At 36.3% G+C, this 15,332-nt stretch overlaps 1 protein-coding gene across 3 annotated transcripts in view; it reads right to left on the reverse strand.

Annotated features, from left to right (window-relative positions):
- VRK2 (VRK serine/threonine kinase 2) overlaps positions 1 to 15,332 on the reverse strand; it is a 56,447-nt gene that overhangs the window by 20,310 nt on the left and 20,805 nt on the right. For all 3 annotated transcript variants that reach the window (XM_026696057.2, XM_087930407.1, XM_087930403.1), the window contains exon 9: positions 2,216 to 2,336. In XM_026696057.2, coding sequence (XP_026551842.1) covers positions 2,216 to 2,336 — 121 coding nt within the window. The remainder of the gene's footprint in view (positions 1 to 2,215; positions 2,337 to 15,332) is intronic.

Below are 15,332 nucleotides of genomic sequence, written 5' to 3' on the forward strand. Positions count from 1 at the left end.
TCTTATCTGACATAAAACTTACCTTTCTAATAAATATAAAGATGTTTCATATAGGAATTGAAAGGGGAAAAAGAGATATACACATTTACAAAACCTTTTCTCTGCATTAGGCTAGTTAACTTATATAATGTTGCCTTATACCAAGTATGCTAGTTAATCAGATAACACAGCTTAATGGAGAACTCATAACTACCCAAGCATTTAACTTGAGAATAACCAAATCTGGGCATTTGAAACATGGGTCTATAATTTGTTCTTCAATCCGCATTAGCACAATGAACATTGGAAATGTTTAATTTTTTGTAGTAAAATATCAAGAATCTCGAAGAGCATATATGTGTGTGTATGTGGTAATGGGACTTTGGGAACAAGATGTACCATTTTTTTCATGGGGTTAACTGTTGAGTGTAGAATTATAATTTTTAAGGATTACATTGACTGAATACTGAATTGCATTAAGAGACAGGTAATGGGGAATTGTAGTGATCAAGAGTTTTAAAGGAGAAAATATTAAACAATACTGTACAAAGTCAACATTTACAGATACAATCTGTATTATCTGCAGCCTGCAGGCTAACCTCCCTCCCTCCCTCTCTCTCTGCAGAGAGCCAATGCCAAACTGAATGTGCAGATTGATTTCTTCAGAACAAGCCATCCCTATTGTGTATCTCTGTTGTGACTTGCCCTATTTAAAACTTTTCTCCCTTTGCCACGTGTAACTCTCCACTGCAGCATAACTGGTATATTATGAGCCAAGAAACTGGCTGCGTGGGGCCCAATAATTCACTTACTTATGTCCCACAGTAATGGCAGAGAGACTGCCACACAAGTTCCATTTTGCAGGGGCTAATTACATGCTTTCAGGGAAGGAAGCAGGTGAAATTCCAGTTTCCTTTTGTTTTTCACACTTATGAATGGCCTTTCTGAAAATACTCTTTAAAAAGAAGGGAATAAATGGAGACAATAAAATTTCATTCAAAAGCAAGGTACCTTAAAAATAAAACTGACAACTTATCAAGAACCTTTTTTGTTATCCAATAGTTAATCAACGCTACATGCCAACATGTGTTTCAGTCAAGTTAAAGGTAATTATACGAAGTCTCTCAAGTAAACAGAATATTGTAGTTGCAACTAATAATTGTCCAGTTGTATTCAATGAGATTTGCTGCAGGATTATATTTCAGAGGTTAGTTTGTATTTTAAAAATTCAAAACCCTAAGATTCAAGACAGTAAGATAGCTCAGCTATCTTAGCTATCTAAAGCTGTCAAGGCTAAGAATCCTGTACAGACTGTTTTCATTTATTTAAGTTAAAGAGATATGCACTACTGAGTAGCGGAAAATGGATGGGAGTTAAGATGGATAGGCTTAAACAATGGAGTGTTCAGAACTGACCATCTCACAATATTGTTGTGACAGCATGTAACCCCCATCCTTGAAAGATAAGTTTCAAAAGTTTCATAAGAATATATTCTTTGGAGAACAAATAGGATCCAAGTGTAGGTGAATACCTTTGCAGCAAGATTAGTTGGAATGTCAACTTTATGAGGCTCCTCAGAGGAGTTCTCTAGGCTGTGATTGTTTAAGAAAAGTTCATTCATTGAGGATTAATCCTGGAGCCTAACACAAGCACAACCACACATGGGTTCCCTTCCAGTGACCGGGAATGCATTACAACTGGAAAAAAAAAAACAACCTTGTGCTTTTTGTCAAGAAAAAGCCTCATCTGTGAACCTCCTGGCAGCTTAGCAGAACCTTCTCCTGTCATCTTCATTAAAGCTGCCAGCTGCTGTCCTTTAGCAGAGATAATACAAAAGAGGAGAGGGAAGCCATTCGACTCCCTCAGCAATAAGGAGCTTGCTTTCCAATGGATTTTTTTTACAAAAGGGGATCAAATATTAATTAAAATAAGAACAATAAGCACAGTTAATGTTGACTGTATTCTTGCAATTCTTTCAGAAGTGTAACTTAGGGGCCAATGCTTTCCATCCAAAAATGTATTTTATTTCATACACCTATACTTAAGGTTTGCTTTGATTTGCTAAAGGAGTTTTTTCTTGGGGGGGAGGGGGGGGGGAGAAAGGACGAATTCATTACAAAGTGTGATCCCTGCACACATACTTTCCCAACATATACCCCATCCTCTCAATCTGTCCTGCTTTGCAGAGTTAGGGCAGAACATGTAAATAAATAAATAAATAACACTTTTTTTTTACTTTGTTTTCGCAGCCTGCACAGCCTCAGGGTGCTTCGAATTCCTCTCCCAGGGTAGACTTCCACAGATCCACTGCAACATACAGTAGCCCAAGGTTTCAAGGTCCCCTCTTCGGGATGGTGCTAAATTGGGAATTTGAAGGAGGAAAGAAAAATTATTACTGAGCTAGCTTCCCCATCATCACCACCACCACCTCTTTTTAAAAAAACATTAAAACTGTACAATTTAATGCACTAGTCCAGCAAAAGAGGGAATTGGACAGAATTATGCGGTGTTTTTTCAGCTGTCCCAGGAACTCCGCAAGGCCTGTCTTTTGGCTGCAGTCCACAGACAGGCAGCGATTTGTTGCTCCTGGGGAGGGGCAGCTTCCTCACCTCCTCCATCCCTTTGCTTGCCCTGTCACATGAACTTGATCCCCATGGCCTCTGACATGATCCAGACAGCCCATAACCCGGCACCAACACTTTTTTCCAAGAGCCAGGCAGTAAAACAAAGAAATAAATGTCTGCTCCTAAATTGCTAACACATGTTCCAGGAAGTCCATGGGGTCCACATTGGTCATGCCGAGACCCTTCGAGAGCAGACTAAACAGTGATGGCCTTTCCTGCTCCACTAAACCAGAGATGCTTGATGGCCAACAGCATGACAACAGTGCCCTCTAGTGGGCTTACAACTTGAGCAGCAAAATATCTGCACAAAGAGACAGGAATGCTTTCACATAGCTTGAAAACATAAATCCCTTGGCTCTTTTTTGCTGAAGTGTTCATTCAATCTAAATCTATTTATTTCCAAATTATTAAAAGCAAATCATTTATGGTAGGTAGAATTTAATAGCAGAGCTAATATAAGCCACAAGCTGTCTTAAAGATATGTAAGTTTCTCAATGGCTCTTTCTAGCAACATGCATCTAAACACTTTATTAAAGATAAAGTAAGAATCAAGGAGACATTAGTTAGACCTGTGAGCTAGGGTTGCAAAAGAAGCAACACACACACACACCAACATGTAACCATCTTTTTTTCCCTAATTTTTTCTAAACAAAAGACAGAATTCTGTACTTGAATGAATATATATATATTGTACATATATTCAAAACAATGTTCTCAACTTTGCAATAACAAATGGGGAGAGGATAACGCTAAGAAATCAGAAAATCCATGCCTGGTAGAGTTGATGTTTTTTTAATAATCCAAGATACCTGGAAGTCTCTGTATCAGGAAAGCTTCCTTTTCCAATTTGTAGCTCTGCGCTAGGAATCTGGTAGTTTAGATCCAGAATGGGATGCAAGAGGCTGCAAAAAAACTGATAATCCAGAGAGGATGTTCCTCTCACTGACTCAACAAGTTCTGTATTTTATTACAAAAATTTCTCAGAACACAATATTTGATTATAAAATAGGGAAGCCTAGTCTAATAGAACTAAATTCATTCCTGTGCATATGCACAACTCTTTTTTTATGATGAAAGCACATAAATTCTTACATATTCTGTCTATATTAACTGCTATTCAACTACTGGATTATGAAAGTCCCTTCACTCTAGATAGCAGGATACTATCTTATTGTCTTGAGGGTCTCTTTTATTCTAAATTAGCTTTCATTCTGTCCAAACCTAAAAGCATTGCTTGTGATATTAAAATAAACAAAATCAATCTTCTACATATACAATTCCATTGTACCATTTTAGGTGAATTCCAATCATAAAAAATTAACAAATTATTGTATTGCCATCTATGTCTATAAGTGCTGTCCTAACACAATCACTTCACAATTCTCAAAATGTTAATAAAAATATATCACAGATATGGAGAAATCATAGCTAATCTCCTATATAAGAGTTGTCACAATTATAGAAATTGTACTTCTCATCTATCATATAAGGAAAGTGTCACATTATAATTAATTCATAGTAAATATCTAATCACTTAGTGGTCTGTAGCTTCAAAAGTGAAACATTAGATAAATTCATTTTGCCCAATTCTGTAAATAGGCAACAATGCAAAAAGTATTGTTGATTTTCCAAATTTTAGATGTACAAGCCCATTTTTCTTTGTTATTTTATATTCATGCTAACCTATCGAGAGTCACAATATTTTGAAAATTAGCATTTTTTCTAAATTCTCCAATCTCTAGGAAAAAGAAATAGTGTTGCTATTTCCTATATTCAATAGAACTCTGATAAAATATACGTAGTAAATATTACTAAGATAAGAAACAGAATTACTGGAGTTCTCAATTTTTTTTCTTAAGAAAGGATAAATCTGTGTACGTAAGAGGAGAAAATAACATGTTACATCATTTTTAGATGTCATAAACAAAGTGACAATTTGAATAATTTCGTGTCTGAAAAATGTCCCTCTCTATTACCTAATACTTTTGCAAGCCTGTATTTTGCTAACAAAAAGCCAACTTTCATTTAGAATCAGGTTATGGTCATTTTCTGTAAGCAAATAGGCCTTTTCAACTGGAACTTTGAAAAATATATACTGTGTTTTCAAAAGACCAAGAGTTTTCCCCAAATAATTTATTTTAAAAATGAGTGAAATTAAAAGTGTGGAATGTTTATTTTTGACTGCTTATCTTTTCCTTTGGGGAGTGTTTTCCTGAATAATTCTAAACCAAATAAATATTGTTGTGTGGTAGTCATTTAACAGTATAGATGTACACTTTAAATTTCTACATGTTATAATCCACTTTTACCTTATCCCAAAAAGTGGCAATGAATTCAGCAAGTTGAGAACTTTTGCTTTCAAATGTAACATAAGATCATAAAATAATACAGTTGGAAAGGATCTCAGAGGTCTTCCAATGCAATCCTTTGCTCAAATAGGAGACCCTATACCATTTCAGACAAATGGTTGTCCAGTCTTTGGTGTGAATAGGGTATTTGATAAAATTGTGGAAGTCAACATTTGGCTCTGGAGTGATGCCTGGAAAGGAGGTGCATACTAATAAAAAAATATCCACTCCTCATACTTATGTGGACTAATCACTACCAAACCTACTAAACCTGCCCCCATCTCAATTAGGTGTTCATTTATAAAGTGCCCTTATGAAAACATTGACCAAGATTGGTGATAGAGGGAAGAATTGGTCAGGAATATTGTTTCTGTTTACTGACTATGTCTCAGAGGTATTATGGTTAGCATGCTAACTTTGTAGGAAGGGATAAATAAATAAAGTAGAAAAGAAGTAAAGCTTCAGTACCGTGCACGGACATTAGTTGCTTCTTCATCATGATTTTCTGTAAGTTTCAAAAAGCAAATATGCTTAAAATGCATTATGTTTAAAAACTGCATAAAATGTATTCTACCCATTCAAATACACAATGCTCAAGAGAGAGAGAGGTGGGGTTTTCATCACTTACCCAGGGCAACTCATGAACAATCCTAGACCATAAGGTGAGAAGCAAAGAAAAAAGGGTGGAAGACTCCAAGCCACCACTTCGCTTAATCTACTAGTAACAACCCTATGATGCATTCAGCAGATACCACTTCAACCCCATTTTGCTTTCAACTTAGGTGCCAGGGATAGAGCTGGGAATTTAACACATGCCCTGTTCCTGGAATTTCTAATCTCCAACAACCTATTACTGGCAACAGTTTCAGAAATGGTGCAATCATTGCATGGAATGAAGTGCAGCCTTGCATAGGAATGAAGAAAATGTACTTGGCAAACAGCTTTAAAATACCCAGAAATCCTTCTGATGACATCAATCTGTAAGCATTTTTCTACCTGAATTAAAATTTAGCCAAGAAAGAGGAAGGGTAAATTCTATCTCTTATTATAAATTCTGCCATGGTTTTGTCTGTGACCAAGCAGACAGAGAAACAATTATGATACAAGAAGTCACTGCTATTAAGTATGAAGTTTCCTTATCTGTAAGGGGCTCTGTATGAGTTATTTTATAATATATTTCTCAATGGGACACAATTATAGTCAGTAGAAATCAGTTTTCTAAAGTTCTTTTTAAAAAACAAAACATAACCAGACTATATTTATTTTTAAAGTACATTTTCCTTACTTGAGCAAAAGGGCAAATTACATAAAAATAAATAATTTAAAACTATAGCAAAAGCCTAAGCAAATAAGCTTAATACAAAAAGAAAATAGAGCATTAAAGGCATGCTTATTTTAATATTTCCTTGGCACTGAAAGCACATCAAACTTCTGATATCACAGCTAGAAAATCCTGTCCACACTTGCACAGAGATGCAAAAAAAAATAAAATAAAAAGGAGAGGGGATTCCAAAGGAAGAAGACACTCATCAAGCTGCTCATGTACAAGACTGGGTCCTTGTAACAGATTCAGCAACTCTCCACAATAAGCCCCCCAAAAAAAAAAGCCCTCTTCCATACCTAATTTAAAGTGCAATGCTGGGCAGATGCTAGTCCCTCACAGCCAGTTTCTATATTGCAAAAACATTACAGTATCAGGTTGGAGGAAATACCAATACAGTCTGTGATTAAACTGGTGATATCTTCTCCAAAAATGTGTTGCACCATCACTATGAAAATCAACTAAATGATCTGCCTATCTCTGCATTATGTTAACAGAATCATAAATTCAGTTAAATCAGAGCTTTAGTATGCAATTAAGTCAAGAGAAAAATGTGGGGGGACATACTTTCAATTAAAAACCTTTTTTTTTTATCATGCAGGACGTATCTTGCTCTCAAGGATTTCTGTTTACTTTAAAATCAGGGAGGCTGGTGAATGGCAGAGCAAATGTTACACTTCAAGCAATCGGCTGTTTGAAAAAAGTTTTCTCACTCTTACCTCACTGTTGTAGGAAGGCTTCCTACAATTTTCACTGTATCCCCAACAATGACTTGTGCTACTTTATGAATAAAAAGAGTTCAACTATTTATACAAGACTCATAAAGCAACTCACATTTTTTCATAGGTAGCATTTATATTAATGTATAAATATTCTGAACCAGGATAGTATAAGCAATTGGTCTTAAAATCAGGTATAAGTAATCTTAACTACTTCAATATTCTTGATATGGTCAATTGACTAATCAATAAAGTTACATTACCGTTGGAGTACTTCACTGTACCTTCCATGGGTCTGTCATTGAAAAAGATTGGGAAATCGCAAACTGGTGCAGTAGGCCAGGCTGCACATTGGTGGAAGAGAAATCATGATGCTTGTACTAGAAAATCTGTACTACTGGTCATTATTTTAAGGTGCTCTTCCACTATGAATTTGCCCTGTTACTGAAATCAGTAGAGGGGGACCTTCTTAAGATCCTTCTCCTACCAGAACCTCATTAAGTACTTTAGAAAGGAAGCTTTTCATCTGACCACTAAATAATACAGTACATTCCCTGCTTGGCTTTCATTCTCTCGCTGCTTAGGAAGATGTTAAATACATCTGTTTCACCAATCTTTTGACTTTGTTTTTCATTGTATTAACCTTATTGTGTTTTATTATCAGTATTTTTTAATTGTTCAAGGCTTCCTCAAGCAATGTTTCTCAACCATAGCAACATTAAGATCTGTGTACTTCAACTCTCGGAATTCCCTGATCAATATACCAAGGTACTAATTGCTGAGATAGAGAAAAATTGGCCTTAAAATTACAGAAAAGCAAGATATAAATTTAATAATAAAAAGACAAATTAAATTTAATATATTTTCTAGCCAACCATATCACTAGGCAAGAAATACAACAGTTAGTTAATTTAGCTAAGAAAATTTCTTTCACAGCTTCTTCTATAAGTAGAATTTAATCTTTTAATCTCAAGATAACAACATAAAAGTAACCAGATAAGAGCCGGAAATTTTGGCTATGGACATCTAATGAAAGGTTTCATTACAAAATTGGGAATTAAGACTTGGATTTAGTCAGTATGAGTTCAATTTACATGGATAAATCCATATTCTTTTTTTCTTCAAATTTCATACATTTTTTTACTTATAATACTGATTTTGGTAATACCTTATGTAGCTTTTGTCATCTTGATATTATATTATTTTTATAGTTTGTTATGTATACTGCTTTTCAGTCCCTGCCCCAGAAAAGCAGCATTTAAATATTTTAACAATGATATTTATTCAGTGTGCTTCTACTTTGATTTACTAGTCTAGTCAATGTAGCAATCTAGTCTATATGCTTTAAAAACAGCTGTGCCTGTTCTAATCTGCTTTTTGCTTTTGTTCTGCATTCCAAAAACCTGTGTATAAACTGCATTTTATTTATTGTCTTAATTTTGTAAGCTGCGCTGTACATCTTTCATAAGAGAAATAATACAAAGGAAAAAAAATCCTCATAATAAATTTATCTCAAACTACATGAGACTGTACCAAAGGCATCTCTATCTTGGCTGTTTCATGATTGAATGTGGTTTTGAATACAAGTCTGAATTTCATACCCTGTTTCTCCAACAATATGGCCTCCCCCAATAGGAAGTCCCAGCATGTTTTATAGGCATGAAATGAAATTAAGCCCCTCCCCCCAAATTAAGGCCTATATTAAAACATGCAAAATGGGGGGGAATGGTGGGGGGGCTTGCCGTTAGGAAGTACTTTTGTTGCACACCCGGATATGGTGCTGCCTGCGTTGGCCCCAATATGAAGTGCCCCACCAATGCCGAGGTCAACATCCAAGCCATCGCTGCCCACCCACCCGAAGATGCAAGGGGGGAAATTAAGTCACCCCTGAAAAGACGGCCTAGCCATTTTTTCAGGGCTCAAAAAAAAAAATAAGGCCCGGCCTTATATGAGTATTAAACTCCATATATGGAACTGCCATACTCTTATTTTAAACTACAAATGAGCATGCTTTGGTGCTGTTTTCCCAAATTAATAAAGCATAATGAGATGTTGATTTGCAGCTCTTTTAGAGAAAGAGTAAAGCTGCTAACATCAGTTCTGTAATTCATTTGTTAACAAAATAGGACAGACAGCACCTGAATTGTCTCACCTTTCATCCTGCCCTGATATACACATGCTGGAACAAATTTAATTCAGACAGTTCATACTCCTCTGATGTCCATCAATGATGGCAAATTAAAACCAGTCTTATGCACTTGGTACGCAGAGCCTAGAGTATTTAAAAGAAGCTCAATACGTTGAGTGCAGTATATCTCCTGAGAAATTAGGTATTGACTGCATGCCTCACTGAGTAGAAAATCTACAAAAATCCATATACAGCATTGACCCAAATATTACTTTTTAACACTACTATGTAACAAATTTTTAAGAGGCATGCTTGATACAGGTATAATTCTCTTTAATTATCAAGAAACAAGCAGGAAAAAGCAACACTATTTTCACAGTGCAACATTTCAAAAAATGAATGCTCAATAAAATGCAGTCAGGTTCCATGATAAAAATAAGGCAATTGTATAGTTGCTTAGAGCTATGGTCTTAAGGACAAGAAATTTAATCTGGAGGAATAGGAGCAAGAAATGCTAAATGTTTATTACTTAAACAGCATTTTTATGAGTTTTCAGCTGTTTTTATTGTATTTGTCACAAGATAGTCATAATTCTGCTTTAAAGGCCAAACAAACCTTAGTTATGCATGCAGAACAGAAATATTTCTTTTATTCTCATCTTAGGAACACAGGTGGGTATCATATAATAAGCTGATCTGTTAATGCATACAGCCCAGCATTATTCATACAGGACTATTACTTAGGTAAACCAGTGATTGGAGTGGGATTGTTTGTATAAAAAAACCTGTGCTCTGTTTGCACTATACAGTAGCAACACCTGCTATTTCCCTCCAACATCCTTTCTTTTCCCACCATTCCTGCTCCTCCAGAGAGATTCCTACAGGATAGTGATAGCCAATTGGAATGGCAGAACCCTCCTGAGAACTGGGGAAGTATGGCTCCAGGAAATTACTGCTACAGACTAAGGAGATTGTATTTGAGACTCCATTCATTACCCAAAGTGGCTGTTTTTTTTGTTTTTTGTTTGGCTATGATAGGACTGGCCAGGGGTCTTCTTCTGAAACATGGGATTCTTGCATTGTACAGTCAGGAATGAGAGTTCCTATGCTTTGTATGTTTAATTCAGTGTAGGAAAGGATGGGGTGGGAGGAGAAAAGCCAGAAAGTTGGTTCTAAATTGATCAAGAAAGCTCACATTCTGATCAAGAAAGCTCATATTCTAGGATTGTTTTAATAGCATGTGGATGGTTATAGCATATATGTATATTTGCCCTAACTACTTTAGTTATGCTAAGTAAAGGTAAAGATTTCCCCTCAGGTCCGACTCTTAAAGGCCAATATTCATCTCTATTTCTTAGTCAAGGGAGCCAGTGTTGTTCCCTGATCATGTGGCCTGGATGACATGCCAAAGGCCATGGAACGCTATTATCTTCCCACTGAAGTGGTACCAATTTATTTATTTGCATCTGCATGCTTTCAAGCTGCTAGGTGGGAATGTGATGGGAGCTTACTCCATTAGATGATATTCAGGTCTTAAACCTGACCTCTCAGGTTTCCAGCTGACAACTGCTGAGCCATCACCCTCCCTTCCCCCAGTTATGCTAAATGTAGACAGAATTTGGAAGTAGTCAATATTTATTATTAATATCTACTGCCACACAGAAAAGATGTTGTGGAAACAAGTTTTATCCCCTTAGAAGCTAAAATTAGAAATGATCTCCAAATTGCAGTCAGAGTTTAAAATACATCATCTTTCCCTATAGCTTCAACTGCTTACAACTACACAAACAGAAAGAAAATGACTACGGTATTGAAGAAGTACATTCCCATTCACTGTGGGAATGTTCTCTTGTCCGAATACATACTCAATTTTTCCTTAAAATATAGAACAACTTTTCTGTAGGGATTTAATTATAACAAAATAAATATGCTGGTTGTGATTCTACAAGGCCTTTTAACCCTTTTAGCATCCTATCTTATTTTGCAGAAACCCAATTCCACATACAAAATAATGTTTCTCACTTAAAGCATTTTCAATAGAAAAATTTGGGAACAAGCAACTCACAAAATACTCTGCCATGAAATTTCAAAATGTTAAATATCACACAGGATTTGATATTTTGAGTATGCTATTGTTTTGCAAAAAGAAAATATACTTGCCCAAACATTTTTTAGCTCTCAAAAGTTATAGATCCTGGAAGGTACACATACTATTTGTTCCGAAAAACTAACACATTAAATAACATAACAGACCACAGAACTAGAAGCTATAATGCAAATGCATTTAACTATGTCTGAGAATTAAGCAATAGTACCTCCCTGTGCCACAAGGATAGCCACCCAATCAGTAGCTACAAATCCCTATTTTTCATCCAATAATTCTGCATAAAATATTGGAGTTGCTTTTCAGAAAATAAGCATTCCCCAGCTCTAAAAAGAACCAGTAAAAAAACCAGCACAGCATCAGTAGACTTAACAGATTCGCATTCTCCTTATCCCCATTGTCTGGGTCAGGAACTGCTTGGCCATTATAGCTGCTTTAGTCCAAAATGCTTCTGGCAGGTCAAACAGTGCAATAGTTTCAGCATCAGGGAAGCACAAGAGTCCCATTTCATTTTTCCTAATGACCAGCCTTAAATGACTACAGGTCTTAACAGTGCTGGCAAATTATCAAGGCCTTGTACATTACATGGTCAATGGTCCTTTTAATAGAAAAAGCAATAATATATAGTTGTTTGTGCCAAGCAAAACTCGTTAGAAAGTATTAGTTTAAGATAACAGTTCAGGAGCTATTAACAACTACAAATGTTTGTGTAAACAACTCCCCTCCCTTCTCCCTTCTAGTGAGCTGCAAAAGATGAGGGACATGCAAGAAATAAATTCTGCATTTTGTACCATAAGTGACTTGGTAATGTGTTATTAAAGTTCAGTACATTTGGAGAAGACTGAGTTACGCTTCTGTAAGCTGGAATGTAGACTGTAAGATGGTTAAAGGAAATCATACAGTCGTGGACAATGAAGAAAAAAACAGATAATGTCATATAGGCACAGCAGGAAGTATTTCTAGATAGAATTGAAATAAACCAACACTCTCAAACAAAAGTCAAACATTGCCAATAATCACTTTTATTTTTTCATACTAGCATAACACGAGAATTGACTTTGTGTCTTGCTGACATAGCAACTAAGAAAGTCGTGTTACATTGACCATTATTGATTGCAAGCAATGCAAGCTGGGGGGGGGGGGGAGAACGACACCTACACCATACCATATATTTTCAATATTGACCTTCCTCTCCTTTTGTATGGCTCTTTGGGCTGGCTATTGAATTTGGACGGCAGTGTAATAAACAGCTGAGGTTTAATTAATGGTAAATGAATACAAGACACAGGTTATGACTTTAACTAATTAGGGAATTGTTGAATTAAGTCTGCCTTGGAATGCAAGGCAGTACAATCAATACCCAATAAAAGGACTATGTATGTAATTTACCTGCAAATGTGTTTCCAATACCATCAAAGTGAGTTTAAATAAGTAAGATATATGAAAGTCTACCAGAAAAAAAGTTTTTTTTAAGTTAACACTTCACATAGCTTATAGAACAATGAGAGTAATATAACTACTTTAATATAAAAGAGCCCACAGACTCAGTGCAAGAGAAGTAGTAAATGAAACAATAACCAAATCTAGTAACAGCAAAACGATGGACTGCAAGATTAGCAAGTGTTGTGGTTGAACGTTTGGTATGAGGAGGTAGGAAACTAGTTAGGGAGGAGCAGCATGTGAAAGATATGCATTCTCCTATTCTTTGTGCATACTGGACACACTGAGAAGCTTTATATCAAACCAGTTAGCTCTGGTTGGGGACCAGCCTTGTTTTTAGGCTCTAAGTATCCAAATAATCCCCATTAGGGAAGCTTACACCTTTCCAGTCTGTTTCTCTAGAAACATGACTAAATTCTAACTTTTCGGAAGGTTTGTGTAAATGCTTTGGTCTTTTAACATATATTTCAGAAGTGATATTGTGCAGTTTCACCTAGTCCACATATACGGATCGTCTTTACTTAATAACCATTCAGTGACTGTTCAGTGACCATTTGAACTTCAGATGATTCTGAATAAGTGGCAAGTATGCTCCTCATACTTAAAACAGTCACAGCATCCCACAACCATGTGGTCACAATCTGGGTGTTTGGTGAATAGTTTGTAATCATGGCATTAGCAAGGTCACCGGGTCACCATTGGCGACTTTGTGCACTAGCTTCCTACAAGCAAAGTCAGTCGCAAATAGTGATATATCACATTTAACAACATTGCAAGATTCGCTTAATGACAGCAACTGGAAACGCTGCAACTTCCATTGCTAAATGACATAGTCGCATATTACATTTTACAATAGCTTTGCTCAGTAGCAGAAATTCTTTTTGCAATTACTATTGTTAAATGAGGCTGACCCGTGTTTAAACTTTTTAATTCATTATATTGTTGGTTGCCTTAGATCCATTGACAAGAGCAATTGAAATAGTATGGCCATCAGGAAACCAGTCCTCCTCCACAACTGCTGATGAGACAATGACTAGGTTCACAGATAATATCTATCCATTATGTACTTGACAACAACTCACTGAATGAACAACAATGTAGCATATTATGTAAGCTCAAATTCAATCAATCAAACCACAAAATTGTGGAATCCCCCACAATTTGATCTCATAAAATACTTTTGAAATTTTGAAAGCATATTGCGGATTGTTGCACAAAATGGCTCTGAGGGATGGGGGATTATTTGTTCAAAAGAGGTTGTCATGACCTAGTACAGCATGCTATCAGCCACTTCCCTCTAGCCCTCCTTGCTACCCCTTATTTTTGTTTTCCGAGGTTAATGGCTGGATTTTCAATTCCAGGTCCTTTCCCTTAAATGTTCCCACTTAATGCAACCTTGAAGGCATGTCTTCTTCATGACTGCCCCAGCTCCCTGGAACAGTCTTCCACCTGAGTTTAGAGGGATCGTTACCTTTAATTAGCCTTGGGGGAGGGGCTTTAAAGAGCTGGTTCTTCCTGAGCATTTGGTTACAATGGGGGTTGAGTTTCAAGGATGCCTGATGTGGCGGGAAACAGTACTTTTGTTTTTAACCATGTTTTGGGGGATTGTCACTAAGTGACTAAAGTCACTGTATGAGAGAAGTGATATATAATACCAGTAAATAAATAATCAATCAATCAGTAGGATGCAGCCATCCTTATTTATATGTTCTAGTAATCTTTATACAGCCCATTTCATTTTCTAAGGAAATTTAGCAGTCCTCTAATGGCGAAAAAATGATATGAGAATGTTGCTTTTCAACATGTCAGTTTCCAATTTTTAATTAAGATATTTTTTTTAAATATGTAAGAAACTAGCTAGGCAGAGAGACTTACCATACCAAGAAATTTCAGAAAGATATGAATTTAGTCACTGAGTACTTGCAAAAGAAGAGACAGGTGGCCTAAAGATCAACTTAACGTAGGCTTTCATGTATGAAAGGGTCAACTGTAGTTGACTACAAGTCTCAGTCCCCAGTCAGCATGGCCACAATAACTGGCACCACACTGCATAAAAATCTCTTTTGCTGAAGTGGGAAGACCCAAGTTGAAGATATCAGAGAATTTCAGGCCAATGTTGGAGAGAAACCACCTGAGTTGGGAAGAGGATTCAAGTGGGGCATTATTCTGGACTCACTACATAAACATAAGAGAGCCTTTGAGCCTTAGGCTAGGGTTTCCCATGCAGAAATTGCCAGTTTGGGCAGATTCCTGTGAAATAGGCATAGAGCAATAAAGTAGCTAGTTTGAGCTCTACATAAGTGGGTCTAGTTATTCATGCCTGACAGCCAATCACTATCTCTCTGACTAATCTAGGCAATGTAGTATTGATGGGATAAAAATTGGACAGAGTATTTTCTGCTGCCTTGAACTTCTGGAGAAAAAAAAAGAGGCCAATATATTGAACAAAAAAAATTAGAGACTTCTACAAGCAGTCCTCCACTTACATCAGTTCATTTAGTGACCATTCAAAGTTACACCACTGAAAAAAGTGACATGACCATCTTTCCCACTTATGACCTTTGCAGCATCCCCATGGTCACATGATTTTCATTTGGATACTTAACAACTGGTTCATATTTATGACAGTTGCAGTGTCCTGGAGTCACATGGTCCCTTTTTGCGACCTTC

Source organism: Pseudonaja textilis, chromosome 1 (assembly GCF_049901715.1).
Source record: "Pseudonaja textilis isolate UNSWEBS1 chromosome 1, rPseTex1.2, whole genome shotgun sequence".
Lineage (NCBI taxonomy): Eukaryota > Metazoa > Chordata > Lepidosauria > Squamata > Elapidae > Pseudonaja > Pseudonaja textilis.